General features: G+C 39.1%; 2 protein-coding genes across 6 annotated transcripts in view; one reads left to right on the top strand and one right to left on the bottom strand.

The window, feature by feature from the left end:
- Positions 1 to 19,285, top strand: part of LOC105670030 (phosphatase and actin regulator 2) — a 324,201-nt gene extending 304,916 nt beyond the window's left edge. For 3 of the 4 annotated variants that reach the window (XM_067347510.1, XM_067347519.1, XM_067347512.1), the window contains 9 exons: positions 1,032 to 1,253; positions 4,870 to 5,119; positions 6,339 to 6,371; positions 8,679 to 8,818; positions 11,181 to 11,337; positions 12,077 to 12,132; positions 12,348 to 12,451; positions 12,702 to 12,874; positions 13,239 to 19,285. In XM_067347510.1, coding sequence (XP_067203611.1) covers positions 1,032 to 1,253; positions 4,870 to 5,119; positions 6,339 to 6,371; positions 8,679 to 8,818; positions 11,181 to 11,337; positions 12,077 to 12,132; positions 12,348 to 12,451; positions 12,702 to 12,874; positions 13,239 to 13,254 — 1,151 coding nt within the window. In that variant the 3' untranslated portion in view covers positions 13,255 to 19,285. The remainder of the gene's footprint in view (positions 1 to 1,031; positions 1,254 to 4,869; positions 5,120 to 6,338; positions 6,372 to 8,678; positions 8,819 to 11,180; positions 11,338 to 12,076; positions 12,133 to 12,347; positions 12,452 to 12,701; positions 12,875 to 13,238) is intronic. The other variant, XM_067347511.1, reaches the window with a different exon arrangement.
- A 442-nt stretch (positions 19,286 to 19,727) lies between these two features.
- The window catches only part of S6KL (S6 Kinase Like), a 46,600-nt gene continuing 40,863 nt past the window's right edge, over positions 19,728 to 25,464 (bottom strand). For both annotated transcript variants that reach the window (XM_012363388.2, XM_012363397.2), the window contains exons 9-10: positions 20,411 to 20,632; positions 19,728 to 19,948 (exon numbers count right to left, since the gene is read on the bottom strand). In XM_012363388.2, coding sequence (XP_012218811.1) covers positions 19,814 to 19,948; positions 20,411 to 20,632 — 357 coding nt within the window. In that variant the 3' untranslated portion in view covers positions 19,728 to 19,813. The remainder of the gene's footprint in view (positions 19,949 to 20,410; positions 20,633 to 25,464) is intronic.

The raw sequence follows: 25,464 nt of genomic DNA, 5'->3' as shown, positions 1-25,464 counted from the left end.
TATTTAATCAAATAAATTTTAGAGTAATTGCTTCGAAACTTTATTCATTATGTAAATTTGCACGACCACGTGCAGTTTAAAATTTTCGCAGTTAAAACGACCACGATAAATTTTGACCACGCTGGAATCAAATATGTTTAAATATGTGTTTGTGATCAAGCGCGGGACGATCCCTGGGGAATGCGTGATAGCCGAAGTATCTCCGGCCGGGAACCGCCTGGAACTTCATCCTTTTGTGTCAGAATTTAGGTGCGCGATGTTATCAAATCGCCAGCGCGAGCGCGCGTTCAGTGAGTTATTTAGCATTCCAGCCGATACTGACCGTGCGTACAACGATGGGCCGTTATATTTGTGAAAAATACGCCGGCCTTTATCGACGGCGTAGGGAAATTAAATTTCGGAAAAAAAAAGAAAAAAAAAAGCGCCGTGATTCTGCAAACTATATAAAGCAGTAATGCCAGATTAAAAATTCCACCCGACATTCCCGCGCACGGCAGCGCGGATTTAATAATAAACAAATTCGGCGAAGCCGCAAACGATGTTTCGCAAGTCCTCACCTCGCTGCAGTTGCAGCGAGGCACGAACGCGGCATTCGCTCGTTTGCCAAGATATTGTTGCTCCTGCACCGCAATGAATCACGTTTCTCGAAACAACTGGCTCTGATTTTATTGGCGTATTCTTCTTTCGGTTGCATTCTTGCTCGAATTGCGCAGATTCGGATATTGGAATCAATTCGAAATGATTTCGAAGCGAAATAGCCATTTGATGTCGAGTCTTCTTTACGTTAATATCACGAGATTTTTTTTCTATAAAACATTAAATCTGTGCAATCCAATTTAGAAATACCGAAAAAGAATTAATACACGAAAGAAATTGAGGAAGAACTTGAACATAAAAATGATGTACACAATGAGACAAGACTGATTAATAAAATATCAGAGAGATAAAACACTGTTCACTGTTGTTTTTAGCAATAGCTTTCGATTTATTCTGGCATTTATTGTTAATTGCGTCTTTCTTTCTACTTTCAGTGGACAAGGGGGTGCTCGATCAGAGTGCCGACAATCAGCAGGTTATCGAGAGGTGTTACCCGTTACCACCTCAGAATACCCTGATGTTGTCGGAACTCCCAGAACCGCCGATTCCATTGAGTGAAATCGGCCCCATACCACCCCCGCCGATGTTCAGCTCTCCGAGCCCGACTTTACTGGCGAGGCAACGGCAAATTCCGCTCTCAGACTGCGAGGATGAGGGTAAGTGGCGAAACATAATATCGCAGGAAGAGGATGTTTTTCTTGAAGCAATTAATGACACAGAATCCCACCTCTGCCTATCCAAAGTTCTTCTATTGACATAATTCCACGAGTACAAATAAATCTATTTGTGAATGTTTTCTTACTCATTTTCATGCTTTAGAATCTTCTATCGTAATATTTGATGAGCCTAGAATCTTAGAATTCACATTTTCTTTACACTGTGATGTATTAAAATCTTGATGTATTTAAAATGTTCAAATGTACATTTTATACATTTTTATGCATTAGAATTTTATATCATATCATTTGATAGGCTTAGAATTTTACTGCAATACATTGAAATTTTATATTTTAAAGAAAGAAATAGTCTAAAATGTAAAAATGTACATTTTATTCAATTTTAGACACTGGAACTTTATACTATAAAATTTGATAGGTCTAGAATTTTAAAATTTACATTTTCTTTACTGCAATGCATTAAAAACTTTTTATTTTAAGCAAAGAAATGGTTTAGATTATTAATCTACCGATACTGAAAAGTTGATTATTATAAAGAAATGTTTGAAGTTCTTACATAAAAATAATTAATTAATTTCTTTTCTTGCCAATATATTTGACCACAATTATATAAATACAATTAACATAAGAATCATTGAATTAAATATGATAAAACGTAAATTTCAAGTTTGATTTTCAATCTTTTTGTTTAATAAAGATAGGAGATCAAGGGTCAGGCTGGTTGATCGTACCAATAATTGTTAATTATGACATAATAATTTTGACATAATTAATTATGACATAATAATCTTATGACATAATAATTTTTTTAAAGATCATTCAGACATTCTTTTTATGAACGCTGACAAGGGCAACATTACCGTGGCCATACACAAGAATATGTATCTTTACAAAATGAATTTGCTTCTCTCCAATGAGAGCACTTATGAGGTTGTGACTGTAGACCCGACAAGAAAGATTATTAATGGTCTTAAAACACACCTTAACAGATGGAGACAGAAAGGTTTCATTAGCAAATCTATATATTTGTCCTTACTATCCTCTGACGGCACCTTACCACGAGCATACGGACTTCCTAAAGTTCACAAAGATAACTGTCCGCTTCGAATCATTGTTTCATGTATTAATAGCCCGTTATATAAACTAGCCATGTTTCTACACAATGTTTTGCATAACAGTATCCCTAAACCTGACAGTCACATAAAAAATAGTTTTCAATTGATTGATATGTTAAAGGATAAGATAATTGATGATGATACGGACCTCGTGTCATTGGATGTTGTTTCTCTTTTCACCAATGTGCCTTCGGAATTGGCTATTGCAGGTATTGTTAACAGATGGCCAATTATTTCTAATAACACATTGTTTTCTATGGAGGAGTTCATCAGTGCCATAAGATTTGTTCTAAGTTCAACCTTTTTCATTTTTAATAACAAGATCTATAAACAGACCTTTGGAAGTCCAATGGGCTCCCCCCTCTCTCCTATTTTGGCTGACATCGTCATGACGGATCTTGAATTGAGAGCAATGGAAAATTTAGAATTCAGCTTACCGATTTATGTTAGATACGTGGATGACATTCTTACTATGGTTCCTAGAAGACATATTGAGGATGTCCTCAGATCTTTCAACTCCGTACACGATCGTCTGCGATTTACCGCAGAGATAGGGGGAGATAATATCAATTTCTTAGATATAACATTATATCGAGGCAACAATAAGTTCATGTTTAATTGGTATCGAAAACCTACTTTCTCTGGCAGATTTTTGAATTTCCACTCTCAACATCCGATATCACATAAGAGAGGTGTGCTAGTTGGCCTGATAGACAGGGTCTTGGGTTTGTCTCATCCACAATTTTATCAACAGAATTTTGTTCTCATTATTGACATTTTATTGAATAATGGTTATCCTTTACCTTTCATTTTTAACGGTATTAGAGAGAGAATAAAATATTACATATATAATAACAGACGCTTATTGTTGGATAATGATGTCAATGATGAGGACAATAAACGTTTCTTTGTTCTTCTTTACGCTAACATTGTGTCAGAAAAAATTAAACATTACAAAAAAATATAAATTCAGATTAGCATATACTATACCTAACAAACTGAATACTTTTATTAAGAGACATAAAGACATTGCAGAAAAAAACTCCCACAATGACATTGTCTATAAGATTTCATGTAATGATTGTGACGTGACTTATGTAGGACAGTCAAAAAAACAATTAAGAACTAGAGTCGATGAACACAGAAGTTCTGTCAGGAGAGGTCAAAATTCAGTCATTACGGAACATTGCAGTCGACTTAATCATAATTTTGACTGGGACGGTGCAGAGATCTGTGATATAGAGCATTCTTATAACAAAAGATTAATTTCTGAAATGATTTTCATCAAGAGACAGTCACATGGCATAAATGTTCAAAGTGATACGGATTCGTTACCAGCGTCATACAGTCATATCATTAGTTTACTATCCCCTCTTTAAATACCCCCCCCCCTTCTTGCTTCCTAACCTCCTACCTATCCTCCCCTTTTTGAATTTGCCGTTTGCTCAGAATAAGATTTGTGCTCGACTAACAAGTGAGACGTCTGACCTCTTAAGTGTGCTCAATGAATTTAGAGGTTTAATTAAGTCTTTTAACGTCAATAATGACTAACAATCTGTATTTCGAGCTATCTTTATCAACGGACTGTATAAAACACTGACCATTAATTATGTTTTGAGATTTCATTCTGGTATGTAATTTATTTATTTTATTTTATTATCCAAACTTTGACTTGATGATTTCATAATATTATATACTATTATATTTGTCATTAGATTTAAACTATTCTGAAGATGGTCAAAAATTATTGACCGAAACGTCAAATAAATATCACTTCATAAAATAACTCTTGGCACGATCAACCAGCCTGACCCTTGATCTCCTATCTTTATTAAACAAGTTTTAATTTATTATGGGTCTTCTTCTCAATTTTAAATCTTTTATAATTGAGTTGTAAATTTTCTTTTCATATTATATTTGATATTTTCATGTAAGCGTGCAATGTTGTGTTTTAGTAATATAAATAATACGTACATTTTTGTTATTCTGATTTTCAATATTGCGATATAAAATTTTAACCGGTATATTATTAAAGAATTATTTAATACTGTTTATCTCATTATCGAGAATTTAATTTTGTCGTTAATTATCGGTCTGCGCTAATTGATGACCGCAATTCTCTGTTGTATTGACACAACTTTCCTCTGTGATGCATGCCTAATTATTGACTATCGATTGTTATGATTGTGTCACCGAATATTCATAAATTAATCCTGACATAGCCTGCCGCGTAATTATATGAGTTTGAAAAAGCAATCTGCACATATAATAGTTTTATTTATTATGTATAAATCATTTAATTTGCTCGTCGGAATTTTCCAAGTTTTAATAAATGATAAAATAGCTATCTTTGCACGATACAAACGGTGCAACTTCCATTATCGTGACTGTATAAATCAAACGTTAGATAATAGGCGTTTATATCTCTTTGGCTGAAAACCTCGTAATTACATGTATTTTCTTGCTGCCTGTTTCTTTAGATGAGGAAGACATCGACGTGGAGGAGGAAGACGACAATATGTACGTCTTCAGGGTGTCGCAGCCGGATCCGGCCATCGACACGTCTCGTGTCGAGGAGATTCCGGCGAAGGAACCCAAGTTCCACGCCGTACCGCTGAAGAGCGTGCTGAAGAAGCGAGGTTCCGGAAGCGGGCCCGGCACGCCGCAGGGTACGCCGACACAGGAGAACAGGCCGCTGACGCTTCGCCAGGAGCTCCACGCCTCGTTCAAGTTAGTGCACCTCTGCAAGTCTCAGATTCACTTTACTATTGCTCGAGTATATCCATCGGTGCTGAAGCGTTCGGCAAGAGAAATTGATTTGTCTTTTAAAAAAAAACTTCAACTGCACATTGGCTTCAAATATTCGCTTGTACTGAAAAAGAAAACCAAAGGGAAAATAGAGAAACAATTCGGAATTAATAATAAATATGTCACACAAATACGTAGATTTTATGTTTCAAATCTTGATAAAACATTGTACAGTGGTTTAATCATTTATTTTGACGACTATAGAATGTAACATTTGTGAGAAATTCAACAATACGAAAAATTCATAATTTGTAAATCTTTAAATATTTGAAGTAAATTTAAAATATTATACTGCGTTAAAGGTTTTGAAATGTATTATTTTCACAATAAAAAGCAGAATTATTGTAATTTTAAATGGATTTCGAAATTGAAGTACATTGAATTACCATACAATGTTCCAATGGTAATTAGAAAACAAAAGCGTGAAATAAACGCAAAGTGCAAACATTTATCGATTTCTCTCGAACGCTTTGCATTGAAACTCGAAACTCGCCGTAAGAATCGGGCGCCCTTCGAGAGCCACCCGGCGCAAATTCTCCGGGATAATCCGCTTTCTACATCGGCTTTTCTTTAATTAAAAATCGCTTCTGTTCTCTCAAAAGCTCTGCTTTTCTCTCCAGTTCCGTTGTTTGATATCGGAAGCCTCGAAAAGCATCGCGTCTGCGAGCAAGCGTCGAGCACCTAGTTCTCTCGCACTATTATTACGCTCGACCGTAATGAAAAAAAAAAGAAACGTAAAAAGCGGACATCGAAGAGCCCTAATTCGTTCCGAACGTAGTCCTTTAATTTCCCGTCTCGCTGCTTGTAGTTTTTCGCTTCTCGTATTTGGCTGCTTAGACGAATAATTATCTCTTAGATGAAGTCAATCTAAATTTACTAGCATGACAAGTATCTTATGTAATAAAGATCGTAATGTGATAATAAAGTAAGATTTAAGAAGGATATTTATATAATGTATAAATATACTCGCCGCGTGTTATTTTCTATTTGTTTTTTTGCGAACTTTGAAATGCGAGACAGGACATTACTGAAGGGAAACGTACGCTCTCTCAGGCGAGTACTCATGGAATGTACTTCGTGCACCCGCCATTAACATGTCAGTCACTAGTAAAGCATCGTATTTTTCTTATGCTTAACCCAGAAGGCCACCGTTGAGGCCTAGGATGAGAATATGGTAATTGGGCATTGGTCTAACTAAGCATGTGTGCGAACCGATATGGTGTATATATTATATATATATGTACATGTATATATATATATATATATATATATATATATATATACACACATATGTATATATGTACATACGTATTATGTATATTGTCTACATTTGTCTCTTCACGTCTTTCACGGCGGCACGCGGTTAATCGCGAGAGAGCACTAAAAACGTTCTAGTCTCTCTCTTCTCTTTCACTTGGCGACTTTTTCGTCGCAGTCACGCCGAGCGCCGTGAGCATGGTAACGTCCGACGTTTTAAGCATGAGAAAACCTTAGGGAAACCCATGAAAAATCTCTCGCCTTTACGCTTGTCACGCTGCACCATTCGATCACGCGCGACATATCACGTGAGTCGAATATCGCGCAAAAGGAGCGAGCTATTTTCCGTTTCTCGTGCGATCGATCGATCTCGCGAGTTACGATCCGTCATTGGGCGACGGTATCGCTCGCGAAATAAGTCGGTTTTGTGTAAGACGGAGTAATTACGGCGAAGAGGTGTCGTTTGATTCTATTTCATTCGTGTGAGTATGCGTTTTCTGATTCTCCGTGTATTTATCTTCGATTATTCACATTTCGATATTTCGTGTCCCCGTTAATTCTGCTATACGAAAGAGCATGAAATGTAGCCTTTTCTACATATTGATAATTATAATTATTTCTGCAATGCATTTGCCCTTTAAATACCATGTTTCACGCAGGTGGATTAAGCTGCATATTAATTAATTTATAATTATTATAATGAATATTTTATCTTTATGTGTAATTTCTTTCTCGCTGTGCCGCAATTTCCGCAAAATAACGGAAGAAAACAAACTTACGAACAAAATGCAAACAAAGTATTATCTTGCATTTTTAATTATTCGCACAAATTGTATATAATTATTTTCAAAAATTACTGCTCGTTTGCGAAAATTACTCACAAAAACTATATGATAAAACTAATATATTTCACAAATGTTAATTTGCAATATTTTGTACAGATTTATTACATCGGTCTTAAGCATGTCTTAAAAAAAACTACCGATGTTTTTGTTCGTATCACATTATAGCAGCTTTGACGCTTGAAATTTCCGCCGGCTTCTTAACATTGTTGAAAACGCTTTGAAAATATTTGGCCCGAGGCACTTCGCTTCTGACGTAACGCACCGCTTGAAAAGAAATAAGAAATTAAAAATTTAATGAATATTAAAATAAGAACCAAGTACGATTGGCACAGATTGTGACACGCCCCCTCGTTTGCATTTCTCTACACTTTCAAACATTTTATTATTCCACAGTATTAATAATTTTTGGAACGTAAAGCGCAATCTAAAGTGTAGGCCGAAAGTTTCGACAAATTTGGAAAGTTATTGCAAATATTATGAGAGAGGTTCTCGCGATAAACTGCCGCGAGGAAAGAAGAAAATCTTAACTTCTTGTCAAGACTGCGTACACAGTCGAGAGTAGCGCTTGTGCTAAATATTCGCGAAATGTTTACAATCACTTAGCGCTCCCGGGCTTACTATTCTTGGAAGAAAATTCACTGCGGTAACTTCCGAAGTTTAAATTAAAAAATTCTCGACGTGTCGCGAGACACCGCTCTCACGGACCAAGCAGCGAACCCGATTTCAACACGTTGAATGCCGTTGTATTAATTTCCATAATTATCACAGTTACTGTCATCGTTTTTCCGTACTCGTCGCACATTCCAAAATTTACATAATGAATTTTCCACGTCAAGTGACGCGGAGTATGTCGCTCAACACCGGCGCGCGTGCGACGCAAGTAGTACAATCGCGAATAAAGTTCGTATTCACAATTAGGATAATTTCCATAATTATTACAGTTACTATTATTATTTTCGCGCATACGCGCTCGTTCTCGTCCTCGATATTTCCTTCCAAATTTTCGCGATAAATTTTCTGCGACGTCGACGTGGATTGCGCAAAAACAAGTGACACGACTCTCTCGAATAAACAAATATCGTGAATACGTGCACAACCGGCATTCGGTGTGTCGAACGGCGACAGCCGGACTTGGTCGCCGCAAATGCGCGCGACAGTGTCGTTTCACACGGCGTGTCCCGTTGTTCTCCATTCCACCGTTGTCACCACTTTGCATCTCTGGCCTTTTCTTCCTCCATCCTCGGCATACCCCATTCGCATCTCGCTCTCTTGTAGCACCGAGTAGAGTAGAACATTGGTTCACGTAGCGTCAACCTGCGGAACGCACCGCCGGGGTTTGAATTAACGATCTCGCACGTCCCCACTTTTCATTATTTCAGCAGTCGACCCGTCAGATTCGGCCTCGCTCTGCCCTGCACGCTGGAGAACAAGGAGAACGCGAGGCCGTACGTTATTAGGGAAGATGTGGACGATTCCGACGGACAAGTTCTCTACAGGGACGACTACGATGACGAGAAAAGTAAGTTACCCGATTGATTTTATTCCATTTTTTATTTCTAATCGATAATGTGCTGATAGAAAAAGCTTTTACTCATTTTTCGAAATCGACGCATTACCACATTTTACTTTCATGTTTATTGTTGAATCGTGAAAGGACGCTTGATGTGCTGACGCTTAAAAATTATCAACTGTTAAAAATAAAATACAAGAAGTGAAATTATTTTATATTTATGATATAACTTCGGTATAATTAGTAGAGATTAATTAAATGCTGTAATATTAATTAGACTAATTAGCGCACACGACCTATATAAAATGTACGTTAAACAGAGAACATAATAGGCGAGTGATGCCCATTGTGATACAGTTTTGCATATCGCGGGATAATAGAATGATTTTTGCAATTCGATTTATTCTCGATGTGTTCGAAACACGTACCTGCCTTTCGGCAATCAATTAGGCAGATAGTTAGCAACTTTATTTTATTCTGTCGGAATTTCGACGGATACTTCATTCGCTGCATTACGCAAACATAGCAGCCGCGGTCGTATTTCATAGGGAATCAATAATTTCCTCGCAAAAATAAATATGCCGAGGCTCTCAAAACCCCACATTGAAATTCCGCCGCAGACGGAAATCGCGTATACTTGCAGGCGTGTGTCGCGATAAAAATGCACCGTCACGCTGCAGCTGTGCGAAAGCGAAGGCAAGGACCATATTTATTTCACGCCCTCGCTCGCAATTTTCCGTCGAGATATGAGGTTTCGAACTCTCGACGCGGTTCGGTGAATGGACTTCCGAGTGAATTCACAAATAGTCCGGCGCCGGTGTATTCGCGATAACGCTCGCCGTGCACGGTTCTTCCTTTTTTTGAAAGGAAGACGCGAAGGACTGCTCTAAATCTCGAGAATATAATTAGGAAAACAGATGAGTCAGCCGCAGGTGCTGGAAAAACTTGGCGGAACGCAAAAATGAAGAAAAAAAAGTCTCGGAAAACTTGGACTTCAAACATTTGCGAAGATTCGAGAAATTTAAAAGATAGTGGAAACTCCAGACATGCCGGATAGTCAATATAAGCGCTCCTCAACTTAAAAGAACTTAAAACTGGAGCCCTAAATTTCAGAAAGTCAATTTGCTCGACGTTCATTACGTGATTACATCGAATGCAATCTGCTGGATAAAGAAAATTCGCTTGATCGTCGGACGTTTCAAAATGTTCTTATAATCGAAATTACAGCTCTTATTGTATCAACTCACAACTTGTACCTCAAGCACTCACGGCAGTTCGAGTGTAAACATAGATAACAACTGTTTTATTACGACAGTATTTACATAATGTGTGGAAAACAAGATAATCCCTCAGCTGTGCTCGGCGCATCAGCGCGACCGCTCGCGCGATTAAGTGTCTCGCAGGTTGCAACGCGTCGATTTTCCCACCGAGAAACATCCGCGCGATTACCCAACACTTTAAATCAGCCTTCAGCGACCGTACTAATTATACTCGCGCCGGGTCGCGCGTATGTATATGTAAACGGACGCTTGGAAGGTTTATATTAATCCCCGAAGATAGCTGGCAAGTCGCTCAGTGTGCCTCTAGGCGTTCTTCAGTTCGGATTTATCGCGGTGTGATTTCCGCTCGCTAAATTACCGTCGCACAACGTCGCGCTGGCGTATAATCGTAAAGATACTCAAACTAATCCCTAAATACGTAGATATCCGGTTCTGAAATTATTGCGAGAAGCGCGCGGCGGAGCGCGAAGTGATCGAGAGCTTGTTTATTTCCGAAATACACACGTAGTGATTTTGCGACGTAGAATGGACTGTGCGGAAGCCAACGGCAATTAATATCGCCGGTACGCGCGCGAAACTCCAATTTCGGCTCCCTTCGAACACACTCCGTGCGCTTTTCGCTTCGATTTGCATCGCATAGAGAAAGCGATGACACGATGTTGTCGATATGGACCGCGTCGACGCTGTCGATCGCCTGCGCCTCGATCGAGCAGGTCGAACACGCCCCGCTGTTGTACCGTAGCTTCAGCTGCTTGCGGATCGTGGAGGGTAATTAGTCATTGTGCAACCGAATGTGAAATTAATTAACACTGATGCGCAATTTCACAAATAATAATCTATGCGAAATTTGTTCTAATTTTTACATACTAATTCATCTCTAGCAAATAATAATCCGTATGAAATTTATACTCATTCTGACATCTTCGTCTCCGGATTATTCTAACGCGTAAAATAATGATTTCAAAATACGATAGCTTGTTTGATTTATTTTTCAGTAAAATATAATTTATCTTAGTAACATGTTCTCCGCGTATCGATTTGCGGTGGACATAATAGCGGATTAATGGAAATTCGATACTCTATCTCGACAGGCCGTCTGGCAGCCAAGATCGCGCGCAAGGAATCGCTTTCGCTGAAACTCGCCCTGAGGCCAGACCGACAAGAACTCATCAATAGGAACATCCTGCAGCTGCAGACCGACAATGAGAGGCAGGAGACGAAAGAGGCCATTGGCGCCAAACTCATCAGGTGAGAGAATTGTCTGCCTAGTCGCGCCTCGGATTATAATCACGCGCGCGGAATAAAGGGATTTCGAATATGTATTTGCGTCTCTATTTTCGTTAAGGCAGCACGTTTCTAAAAGCTTTTGGCACGTCTTAACGAATCCTCTTTGTCTAACTTAAAATTGCATATTCGATCGGTAATCTGCTCAAATAGAGATCCGAAATAGAATGAGGAAATTACATGAATTTTGATTCTAATAAAATATTTATCACTCGCAATATTACTTAGGAAAATATTAATGTTATGAAGTATTTGTGCGATAAATCAGAACGTAAAACGTTTATCAAATTAAAATGAGCTCGAAACCATTATTGAAGCAAGACTTTGTTGTCTTTTTGCCTTCTTGCAGTTTAATATTTGCACTCTGCATTTTCCAAGCAGTTTATCGTCAAAATCAGTTTTCAATAATAAACCGGCGTATAATTTCTGAAAACTTTACTGTTTCCCTTCTTTTAATTGAACATTAGTCCGTCACGGTCGATTCGGCTCGACTGAAAATGAGCTTGAAATCACAGTTGTCTTTCGAAAAGATTACGAGCGGATAATGGAACGAGTGTTCTCGGCCGCGGTGAATCACTTGTTTGCACAAGGTGGATGTCTCGCACCCGCCCTCGAATCTCTCGCTCTCTCGCCTATCTCACGAAAGAAGATTAAAGTGGTCGATGAACTTAAAACACTGAATCATGTACCATTCTCATTTCAGGCGACTGAGTATGCGGCCGACTCAGGAGGAACTCGAAGAGAGAAATATTTTAAAGAGTAAGTTTGTTCTGTCAACTTTTCTTTTCCGACAACGATCAGGGATTCTGAGAGATATCATTCTAAGACTGAATTTAGAACAGTTTTTCCCTCGCAACTCCAAAATCAAATATACTTCAATCCGAGATCCGCGTTCCGCGACAACTGTAATTAAATGTACGCATTCTTCGTTAAATTTGACGGAAGTGAATTACAAGCTGCGTATTATTTTTCAGAGCAAAGTCCCGCCGAGGAGAAAAAGCAGAAGGAGGAGAAGAAACGCTATCTCCTACGGAAGCTGAGTTTCCGACCAACCGTTGAGGAGCTAAAGGAGAAAAAGGTGATAAAGCGACAAAAAAAGTTTCTTCGTAAATCTCCGAGAATTTTTGTTGCTGTGTGTTTATTCTTTAACGTTTCGAGATACAGAGACTCGGGCTATGCTAAAAATATACCGCCGAGTTTAAGTTCAACCGATATATTATAGTACCTCATTTCATCAAGGTGTTATTTTCCGATAACGCCTTAACGGCCTACGCGATAAAGCTGTGGAAAACGAGTAGTGATCCACTACATCCTTCTTCCTCCCGCAGATTATCAGGTTCAACGACTATATCGAGGTAACGCAGGCTCACGATTACGATAGAAGAGCCGACAAGCCCTGGACGCGATTAACTCCGAAGGACAAGGCTGCCATCAGGAAGGAGTTGAATGAGTTCAAGAGTTCGGAGATGGCCGTTCACGAAGACAGCCGACACCTCACCAGGTACTTGATGCCCTACGAATAGCTGCGGCACCTTTAAAATCCAGTTCGCTCTAAAGCAGCATTTTGTTAAAATGTTTCACGTGATATACAGTCTCGTTAAAGTCAGCCCAGAACACATATAACGAAATCGCTTTGATTTATCACAAAGAAACTGATAGAGGCGATAAAATTTAATGATGTGATACGAGTTCTTCTGAAGTCACGTGAAGATTAGACTGCTGAAGTCGTTAGTTTGTCAAAACTGCTATTACCGATTGCATATAGTCGGAAAATTATAATTTGCTCCCTGATTGTCATATTTAAATTTTAATAAAATAATTTTTTTTTTACTTACTATAACGCTCTTCTCTCTTTTCAATTGCAGGTTCCATAGGCCATGACAATTGCAATGTGTTGAGGTGCTACAGTGTGGTGCGGGTATAGGTGCAGTGTGGTGGCCTCGTATTGAGGCTGGGTAAAAATAAAAGAATCGGGTATCGTAGCTCTCGGATTGAAGGGCGAAGTGCACGATATTCGATCGGTGACGGTGATTTCTTTGACGTTGTTGCGTCGTGTCGCCATTCGTTGTTGGCGCCAAACATCATCATCCGTCGGCACTTCCTCCGTCATTTAGGGACGTCAACGGCGAGCGCCACCACGACGTCGACGAAGATTGTGATAGGGTGACCCACCGCCCTGCCGAAGAGGACTTCGGCGGGTCGCTCGCCGATTTCTTTTCTTAAGGGTCGTTCACACCCGTGCTCAACCAAGCAGCTCTTCGCGCTTTTCGACACTTGTCCGACTTCTCTCCGCTCTGTAACTTTAATGCCGATAAACGATCTCGTTGTAGTGCATGCATCGAGGCGTTTATATTTTCAAGAGGTATCCATGAAATATTCTTGAAATATATAATATACACCTCCGCACGGTAAATTATCATGTGGATAAATACACGGCGCGCGAGTATCTTTTTTCGGATTAAACAACGTCATTAAAGTTTAAAGCTTAACAATCTATCTTCGAGTCTACTCTCGAAAGCTTGCCGCTGTGAAAATCAAAAACGTTGTATAGTAGGTAAGACTTTTTTATAGAAACGCTCAGTGTGTCCGCTCGTTTACGCTGAAGTAGATCAGAAGATGTTTCTGATTACGTATCGTGTCTCATTCATAATCGACGTTTCGTGTGTTATAAATTTTATAAATTGTTTTTCGTTGTTGTTTAACATGTTTGGAAATCATGTAAGATGCGTCTATCACGAATATGTTTTAGCCATAAAAAGATTGTCGTGCAACGGGGACCGCAGGTCACTCGTATACCAGTGCGCGAATATCGTATAGATTAATTGCATGTAAATTAATCACATTTAGATTAAGCGCGAAACTCTAGTGTAATTTCATAGATATTGCGAGCGCGTGTGTGAACATACCCTTAACCGTGTAAACACCATTTTGCAATCAAGCTAGCTCATCAGTGTCACCTGGCATCGTTGTAAACGTCTCTCAAGTTTCGAGTCATCGTAACGCGGATATGTAATATGTCTTGATATCACCAAAAATACTCGAATCTTCTTTACGAATATTTGAGAATCGACGGAGAGGTACATCACATTACAAGCGATATCTCGTAAAAAATATCGAGTAAAGTTGGATTTAGTTTAACAAAAAAAGAAAATCCTTTAGTATTACCTGATATTTTTATACGTTGACGAATAAAAATTACAAAGAGTTTTCCACAAAATCATTTTTTCGATCACCTTCGTTTTTAATGATTAAGATTATTCGGCTGGTGTCCGAAAATGTGATTTACGATAATTCCATATTCTCACGATTTTTGGCGTGATCCGCGCAGAGCGTTCATTGCTTGTGACTCACTAATACAATTGCGTGCATTAGTTCATTAAGCTCTTCGCACACATTGCGCGAGAAATGAAAACAGCCATTCAGTGTCTACGACAATCGGTCGACTGCTCGATCGACAAAACTGTTTTCCTTTACTGCCAGGTATCACTCTCTTGTGGAGCTGCCTTGAGGAGCAAGCGCTTACGATTATTGTCTAAAAAGAAAAAAAGAAAACTAGATGTACTCTGTTCGCGGGGAAGTCAGAGATGCATTGTGCAATTAAACTTTGTACAGGAATATTCATAGCGTGTACGTTAGTGATTATTATTATTATCATTGTTATCGATAATATATCGCTATAGGGACGCTCTATGGTCCTCGTTATTTTCGATCGCGCGCGCGCGCCTTAATTATGGCAATGTTAAGAAATTCATTGAGAGCAGAAATGTGTCAGTTGCTGTTCCGCATTCGTCAAGCGCGAATGTAATGATTTTACAATAAAAATTACAGCCTCACAAAAAATCATTAAACGTATTTTCGACAAATAAGATGTATGTTTGCTATATATTTGGAAAAATGCGTTCATTGTAGTGATGCGGTAATAAAAAGAAAAATATATCATTAGGAAAGATATATCGTTGAAACCGATTCATGTGAGTTTATATATGTATTATCGAGTTAATTTATGCTCGCGGAAGGCGGAACATCAACGACTGACATTCTACTCTTGTAAAAACAATTTGGTGGATCAACTGTGAATTGTAGTTCGAAGTTATAGTCCTGTCTATAATATAGACGGAAGAGAAAAATTGAATTAGGCAAAATTAGCGTTAAGTGACAATTGATTCTTAATGTTTAAACTCGTTCGGCCCATTCGTTTTTATCGGAAGGTAGAGCGAGAAAAATATGCGTAGCGAATCACGATGTCGCGCGCAGATTCGTATTGAGATCGAAAGAACGAAGTCCAACGAAGGAGAAAATGAAGAGAAGGAAAAAGACGAGAAGACACGTGCGTCGATGTGCGATGTCTTGCACGCTTATCTCTGGAAGCTTCTTGCATTCCCTCCCCCGCTTGTCCTTTCCCCAGTTATGCGAAACCTCCCTTCTCAGGTCACCGCGACAGAGATTCGTCATCGATCAATCCTCCCTGTTTCGGAGAACGGCGAGAAAAAAACCAAAAAAGAAAAAAAAGAGAGATTGCGAGCTATGATCTTGCGCGACGCGCACTAACGAGCTTTCGCGTCGCGCAAATCTACAGCAGCAGCGATGAATAAAGAAAGTCGCGGCCGAGAGTCTACTTTCCTCTCCTCGTTTAGAATCCTAGTTTTTAACGATCGTCCAATGGGGTGAGAGGATCGGTGTGTAATGTGTCGATCTTTCTCTTAACCCGTCGGTGAACTCAGCTGTTCGATATTAATTCGTCAACTTCGAGGTCGTCGAAGGTAAAAAAAAGGACGGAAACACCTCTACCTTCGGGAAATACCACGAAGAAGCACGTTATAAGGAACGTTATAAAATAATGAGCAGGGAGATTAAAGTGTCTCTCTCGTTCCATTGGTCGAGCGCTGTGGCTACCATGTAGTCGAACAAATATATCCATTTCCGGATTGTCTGGGCCGGTATGAGTGGATGCCCGTGCGTGAGTGTATGTGTGAATAATGCGAGAAGAGAGAAAAAGAGATTATGAACAAATATTTTAGGAAGAGAGTGGTCGAGATTTGAATGGAGCGTCTCTGCCGATAGACCTGTTTTTTTTTGCCGCAGCTATGCTCAAGAACGTCTCTTTATGCCAGTTTGCGTACACTTCAATAACGAATATCTTACTTAAGCTATTAGGAATTAAGTTGTAAAAATGACAGCTGTTTTACGTGTGTAACAAAATTTGTTTCTTATTTAATTTCAACTGTGCTTTGAAATTAAATGTTCCGAAGATATATAATGTTAAAACAAATAAGCAAGCGTTGACTTCTTAAAATTTTTAAAAAGAAGCAATAAATGGACTAAAATGGGCTTAAATAAGCAGCGCCTATTTTAGAATGACGTTCTCGAATGTAGCTTTGTATTTCTGTTCGAAGCGTCCACTCTCTGAGCGTGGAACACAAAGGCAAAACACGACATGCGAAACATATGTCTAATAATGAATGATTTTCTGTACATATTAATAATATATATAAATATATATATATATACATATATTCTCTCGCATATTGTAAAACACCGTGATAGGAGAGCCCACACTACACGCTACTACCGATATTACCGCAATGTGTAAACGGTGAATACTTATAAATACTAATTTTTAGATAACGGCGCGCTCTAATGCAAAACAATACACTATATACATATATAAATATTATATATATAAATATATATATACATAGATATATACGAGGCGTACAAGCAGTATGTGCATTTTCCAGCACAGATAGTTGGTATTTTGTGTACAAAACTGAAAACAATATATTGTTGGACATTCTCTGGACGCGCCGAATCCGGGGCCGCTCATCATGATGAAGGCGGAGGGATGAAATGACGCTCGAGACGTACGTTTCCGTTGTAATCGAACGATTGAACAACGAAACGATCGACCGATCAACGGCGCGGAACAGCACGGACGCGCATCACGAACCATCGACCCTGTAGTTACTTCATATATCGTCGTCCCATTTGAATGTAATGATATTATCGTCCGAGTCTATTAGCTCGCTCTTTCTCTCATTCGCATCTTACTCGGTGATGCGCGTCCGAGCCGTTTCTCTTTCGCATCGCACGTAAGCGACCCACCATTTATTCTGCAAACAAATCCAGAGACGCGAAGGGTCAATTTGCGAAAAACACAATTCTGTCAAATTTTACCAAACTCTCAACACTTCTCTTTTACATAAAAAGAAATGTTTTATCTAAAAATATTTAAATCTATATTCTTTTCTATGAGGAACAGACTCGTGAAGTTTATTTCATGATTTTGCAGAATAGCGGAAGTCCAAAACGCGGTATTTGTAGTAGAGTCAGGCTGTAAAAAAAAAAAAAGCGGACGTGAACTTGTCGTAATCGCTGAACCGTAAACAAACGGACAATTCTACTTGTATCATAATATCTTACAATAGTACAGCATTGTAACGGTAATGACAGTAACAATAATAAGGAATAATAGTAATTTAAGGAGCGCGAGAGAGGAGAAATGTATGAAAGCGCGAGAGAAAGAGAGAATGTGTGTGCATCGGGAGCGGCGGTTCTCCGGTTTTTCTCCGAAACTGAGGAGCCGCGGAATCGCGATCGCGTAAATAGGCTTAGGGCGCTTTGACGCGGGATACTCGTGCGAATCCTCCGCCGGATTAGCCAAAGGAGAAACATCGGCGAACGTCGTCCTCGTTGTCGTCGCCGGGAGAAGAGCGGGAACCGCGCGTGAGGAACGAATCGGCACGAGTATCCGGCGCAAGGGCAAGCATAAGGGATTTTTACCAAAATGACACTCCACACCGCGCGGGGGTGGAAGTAGTTACAATTAGACGTAATTCAAATTTTGTTTTGCAAAACGAAGACCTCAACGGTCTTCTGATACGAGCGATTGTTGAGAGCAGCAGTGTGCGGGAGTTTTGCAAAGAGCGATCGCTGGCACGATCACTCGGAACGTAGATGTGTTTCGCAGTTCCGCGTGATCTTGTAAATTTTATCCTCGTTTTTTGTTCTTTTCATTAATGGCACAATCGTCCAAATTGTTTCCGGGAAGTGCGACGGGCAAAGTGTCGGCTCCGCCTCATGAAAGATGAAATGATCTCTCTACCTCTTTTATTACCGCACGTTTCGTCCATGTGCGAAAATTGTCGTTAGGATAATTTTCATTGAGACTAACTTTTGAAACGTTACTTCGGAGACATTTTTTTTTTTTTTTTTGGAGAACGATGCACAGAAGACGGCATTTGAATAGTTGTCTCAATCTAAAGCGACAACGTAACTATTCGCGCTTCGGATTTCCGCTGCATGATTAATTTATCCTTGCATTGTTCTTAAGAAACCTTAATACGCGTTTACGCACAAAGTGTGTTTTTCTTTCTACTTAGCTTGTCCGTTTGTCGACATTTCCCTTTAGCGTTGTTCGTTTCAGAACATTTGGCCAGTGATCGATCGCTGACGCGCGTTGCACGGGACGTAATCTGAGAGAATAAATTGTATTATATATCGAAACCGAAAAATCCTCTATATGTAAGAATAATAATGTATATATGATTATTATACACGGTAAATTTGAATTAATTGCACTCTTGAGAGAGGAGCTGCTCCCTGATCTAATAAAAGAAATCAAGGCGCACCGAGAACTAGAGAGAGGAATGGAGAAAGAAATGAAAAAAAAATCACGGATATACATATATATATATATATATATATTATATATATGTATATAAAAAGAAAAAGCACATTGTTCTCGTATTCATTTTGAAAAACACTGCGTTTCTGATCCGAATCCATTTCTGTTTCGTTGTTAGTTTGTACGCACTACAATTATCGCAATTTATTGTATTATCGACGAGGTACTGTAACAAACAAAAATACTGTTAACTATTCTTAAAAAAATTAAAACTTTTGTAAACTGAAATCAAGTGGTCGGCGAAGAATTTACTTCCTTTTCCTTGAACAATCCTTATGTGAGGACGACATCGATCAATTTACGCACACACATATACACGCAAAGTTCCATAAATATTATACAAACAAAAATGAGTAATTGATCACTCAATTATCACTCGATCAACTTGTTATTAATGTTTCTTTTTGAATTAGACAGCCATTTAATTAAATCAGAGAGAAAGGATTAACTGGGAAAATGGATAGATTTAAAAATATTGAAATTTAATAGAAATAAAAAAATTTTTTATTTAGCATTAATTCCATCATATAATATTATTATCTAAAAAATTTAATGTACTAACCAAATTGCACTAAGTCACATCTGGAAAAATTCTATTTGAGATTCATTAAACTATAAAATGCCTCGCTCAAAATATTCAATCAATGTTTATATAAAAATATGCTGCAAATATTGAAAAAATAATTTTATTGCGTATTTCATATCAAAGCATATATATATGAGATTAGAGAATGATGCACACTAATGCATATGAGATCATTGATGACTGGTCCGTGTTGTACTATCGCCAGGAAATGATTCAAAATTTGAAAATTCATATTTCAAACTCTCCATTCTTTGTTGTTGTAATTCTCGACGATTTTTTACTCCTAGAATCCGGAATGGCGATTCCTATATATAAAAGTAGGTAGAAAATAATTTCAATAATTGTACCATAAACAATAGATATAGAAATACACTTATACACACAACAAATTCAATAAATTTTCTTCGATTTTTTAAATTAATTTTTTCTCCAAATCGTAAATTTTTAACAAATTTTTAATAGCGTTTTCCGCAAAAATTTAATAAAAGCTGCTTATACGGTCTTGATTTAGGATTTCTATACGAAATAATAAAAAAGAGAGAGAACGGAAGATATATATAAATAATTTATCCTTTATACTTTTCCATGGAAAGAATTTCCACTAATTTTCACATTTTTCGGTAAAGCAAAATTGTTGTATAACGCGAAAGTTTTCTGTCGTGTTGTACGATAAGTAAATTGTTCAATTTGTTCGCAATATATATTTGACTGAATTATTAGAGAAGTAAAATTATTATTTATGCTACTATATATTATCACACAACTACCTTTTTCTGCATATAGCTTTGAAGATCGTAGCCCATGTAAAAAGCGATCCTTTGAAGACTCAGGAGAGTTCGAAGTCTTAGACGAGGCTCCGGTTGTAAGAGTCGCTTCAGAAGATCGCTCGCTGCAGGTGAAATATTCACGTTCGCTGGTAAGGTTCCTGGTGAATCCGCGATATTCACATTCTGATCGGGCAAAGCATCTGACGAGACAGTGGACGGATACTGCAACAAAATTGTGATACTCATGATTGATTCTTCCAATCAGCAATATTGGCTGCTTCGAGATCTTTGATATAAATCTATCTTATCAGTTAAAAAAATAATTCGATAAGACGCGAATTAAAAATCGAAAATTCAGAGTTCACATAAAGCTTGGTATCTCTTTTTGATGTAAAGATACCAAAGAAATATGTATGAAAAAATCAATAGCTAATTTCTTGAGTAAAAAGATCGCGACGATGCGGCGCTTTGAATTCGCCAGTCTCGAGGCGAAATTTAGCTGTTAATTAGCAGTCGTGCACCTTGCAGCGCGTCTGCGCTCAAGACCGAAGCTTTGCGGAAGGAGTTTTTTTCAGTTGTGGTCAGGCGGAGGAAAAGCATAAATATCTCCTTTTACGAAAGGCAGGCCGGTAAACTAGAGAAGCTATTACCAATGTGCGGATTCCGGCCTGTCTAGGCGCGCTCGTACGCCTGCCCGCTCCCGGCATACTACACAGGTACATACTACGCAGGCAGGGTCAACGGCCACTCACGACCCTCAACCTATTCGCTCGTTTCATGTCCCTCCACCGTGTGGTACGACCTCACACGACCTCACACGCCGCCTCGCTGCATATCCCGGCAAAGCGCGGATTTCTTCGCGCGGCTTTGTAACACGCGCGTTGAGACTCCGCGCCCGTTTCGCGCGTGTCAAACGTGCAAAACGGGACCCGGCGCGGTCTTTACTTTTTTTTTTTTTTTTTTTCATTTTTTTATATTTATTGTTGAGCAGTTAGTTGCGGCACGGTAACAAAACATTACCGCAGGACGTGCTCGGTTTGACGGAGAAATGGGCTTTCGAGGCAGTGTGGACGTTTCACGTGTTGTCCGCGTGTCGTTGCGGTTATTGGAAATCTCTGGTTTTACGTAATCCTCGCGGGGACGAATCTGAAGGAGCGGCGGTAATTGCATTTCGGAATCCATTCTCGCACTCGAGATTGTTTGTAAGATAGTGGTTGGGATATTTCGCGTTCAATATTCTCTACATAGGAAATTTGAAGCCAATGACTCGTACGAGAGAAGAGTGAGAAATTTATTCGTTCCACTCCGTAATACATGAGCAATATGTATTCAAGAATTCGCATAAATCTTTTTGGAAAAAATTATTCCACGGAGGGGCTTGGTTAATTTCCATGCAAATTCGGCTGTTCTCACGTCGTTGTTTACAAGCGATAAGAGCGACAGAGAAAAGACGACGAGGTCGTTGGACCACGGATTCGATCGGGCACGATCGACGCGGGGAGAACGGGATATTTCGATTCGATCTCGGCGAGAGAAAACCTTGACCAAGAATAACGGTACGGAATGATCATTGCGAGTTTGTGGACGGTATCACGTGCTTCTTTTACATAGAATCGGCCGAACCGCCCGCCTCGACGGCGGCAGCATTCGGCGACGCTGCGGGCGACGAGGTGAAAGAGCAGCCAGGAAGTAAGTAACGAATGATGCGAAAGAACGGATCAGAGTGCGATGGAAAATTAATTATTATTATTTAATTACTTTAATTTTTTTGTACCCATTTGAACCTTCAAAATATATACGGCATATTTGAGCTGCGCTCGTTACTTTTAACATGTAGATACGCGGATGAGCGTTAACGAGTCCGTGTGTGGTGCACGCGTCCTTCAGGGTTAAGACGATTTACGATCACGCGGATCGAGTTACGGCGTTCGTGCCCGCGCCGGTACGCTCACCGACATAATTTCGTAAAATTGTACTTCCTGTCACGTGTTGCCGAGAGCGCATCCCGCGTACAAAGCGAACGAGGTAGATCGCGAATAGTTTAGGGTGGCAAACACCTTTTCAAACGTTATGAAAACAATAAAAATAAAAATCACGCGAAAAGCAATTTTCTAGATAGATGTGTAGAAAATCAAGATTTTCACTTTCTTCGCGTATGTGCGTTTTGTTACCGATGTTATTTCGTTGAATCGTTTTATCATTAATACAGCAGCAGGCAAATTTGCGAAAAATTCAACTTTGCTCGTTTGCACGGCCGCAGATTCACCTTTTTTTTCGTTGTTCTACTCGTTTACAAAAAAAAGAACAACATACACACGGAATATATACGCACGGTATATGCTAAATGCAAATATACCGCATTTATCCGTGAATGCCACTCGAAGCCCCTCGAGCGGCTAATTGTTGAGCAAACTCGAGCTTCCGCCCCATTCGAGCGTTGCGTACGTTCGTTAGCACTATACACCTTTCGTGGCAACAGTTTCTAATCTAATTGATTGCTTTCGCAAAGAGTGATATTGTGTTTTCAAAGGAACAAATATATCTAAAACTTTAAACTACATATAATGGAAGGCTCCATATGTGTTTAACAAACGATAAATAATGAAAATGGCGATAAGAGCCGTTGCAGGATGTTCGTGCTAAATTTTTAATTTTTCTTAAAGAAATTAGTAAATTAGTCTACAAGAGACAGTTAAATTGTACACCGATCTCAATTCGAGATACTTAAAGTGTACGAAAATTTTAAAGTACATTGTTCTCATATATCGAGAAACTTTAATGTAACTTAAATATATCTAAAAAAAAAAAAGTAAAAGCGCAAATTGTGAATTTGTAAAAAAAATGGAGAGATTTATACGTTGCAGATTGGATGAAATCTTCTTATTTCAAAATTTTATTAGAAATGCTAAATATCAGCTATATTTCCGCTTGAATTTACCAGAGAGCGAAGACACTATTGAGAATACAAATGTTTTAGTACAAGTTTGAAGTACAAGTCGTTTGAGAAAGAGTGTTTTACAATTTTATTCGCGAAAACGCAGAACGCGAACAAAATTAATTAATTTTATCACAAAAACGCAGAACGTTGAACATAATTAATGAAAAAAAAGTGTGCACGTTCTCAAAGTTCGTGAGAACTTTTGCGTCTCTCATGGAATGACCGTTGCAATTATTATGATAATTAAGACATTGTGAGGAAGATCAAGAGAAAAAATAAAATGCAGATTTTGAGATCGCGGAGACTCCGTTAGCGAATGTACGTAGTGTTTCTTTGCCATGAGAAAAATGTTACCGCACATCTAGACATCTCAAAGATGAAAAATATTTTTTTAGGTTATCTTGTTCAATGATTTTTTTGCAAATTGTTTTACACAATGTTTTTCAAACAAATTTTTAATATATCTACCCAATTAAATCACGTGAAAATTTCGCAAAATTAATCTCGTATGCGCGCCGCAGCGCGCGATCAGTCGATGAAATGTTAATTAAATTTTAATCAGAATATAATCAATAACGTGTCCTCCTGCTATAACTCAATACGTTCACGCAGCACGCGTAATCATGCATCGGTGATGCTAAGCGGATGTCACGAAACGAAGAGGAAACCCTCAGATAGATTTATGTCGTATATTTAATTGCAGCACAGTGTCGCGCATATGTGCGCGAATAATGCAAGAATCGGAAGTGAATTACCTCTTTTTTATTATTCATTATATGACATGTTAATTTAGTATCAATAATTTATGAAACAGTTCTTAGCAAAAAATTACTAAATTTTGCAGAAATTATTTTTCGAACAACGAAAGATATTTTATTATTATTCATATAATTTGTTGTATTACAATTCATAATTATCAATTAACTTTTTATCATTTATTCTTGAAAAAATCGAAACTCAAAAAAATATATGAATTTATTTTATTCACGTTGTCCAACAATCAACGTAATTAAAAATTCGCAAGAGCGACAAGACCGACGTCTTTCTTCGTTTTCGCGAGATCGGCGGAATAACGCGGAGGATTGATAAGACAAAGGACGCCGCTTTCGCGCAAAGACGGACAGGACAAAGGATCTCCGCCGTCACGCGACCGTACATCCAGAAACCCGCGGGCGCAATCCGATGGCACGGTTGTTCGGAGTTTGTTCGAATGAACAAAGGAAGCAGCGACTAATCGGATCGGGAGATGATTGCGCCGATCAGACCGACGGAAAGCTCGGAAACACAATATGGGCGTCATAGACGAAGAGACGTCGGTATTGCGGTGCACCGACTCGTTTCTTGTCGAGGTGCATCGACCAAGGGGCCGGTTCTATTCCCGGCACAACGACGGTCTTCTCTCACGGCGTCGCCGCCGCGCTAGAAGGTAAAATCTGCAAACAGAAACCGGCGATTACGAATCCATCACCGGTATCGGCATTGGCGAAGAAAACGTGAGAATGTCCGCGAAGCTCGCTTGGTCACTTCAAGCATTTTGTAACTTTGCTCGTATGCTGTACGCGACGTATATACCGGATAGATTATGCGAACCGCCCTAAGCTCAGCGTGAGCAAAGGAATAAATATTTATCGGCTAAATAATTTGTAAGGATTTACAAATGTGCAAAATGTACATTCGTAGAAAGTTTCGCAGAATGAGAAAATGGTCGGCGAATGTATCCAATCGAAGATAAAAATACGATCGATGAAAAATTCCGGAATAACGTGCGCGTTAGAAGATGTCCGTCGAAACACCTGCACGCGCGGCTATAAATAAACTTTATTCGCGCCATCAAGTGATCAGGATCAAGTCATCTTCTAACAGTACACGCAATTAGAGCTGCTCAATTACACCCTGGGGTAATTCATCTCGCTGCAATCAATGTGCGCGGAGAAAAGAATCGCGGGGCACACGTGTGATCGGAGGACGAGGAGGCCGGGGGGGAGACGACGGGAAAAGGAGAAGCGTGCAAGGGCGGGGGATGAGAGGAAGGAAAAAGCGGAATAGCAGCCGCGCAGAGCGCGGCGAGCGAGGGGACTCGTGGAAAGAGGAAGAAAGACCGGTCCCGTAGTTAGCA

This window comes from Linepithema humile, chromosome 1 (genome assembly GCF_040581485.1).
Source record: "Linepithema humile isolate Giens D197 chromosome 1, Lhum_UNIL_v1.0, whole genome shotgun sequence".
Classification (NCBI taxonomy): domain Eukaryota; kingdom Metazoa; phylum Arthropoda; class Insecta; order Hymenoptera; family Formicidae; genus Linepithema; species Linepithema humile.
This window is presented reverse-complemented; position numbering and strand designations above follow the sequence as displayed.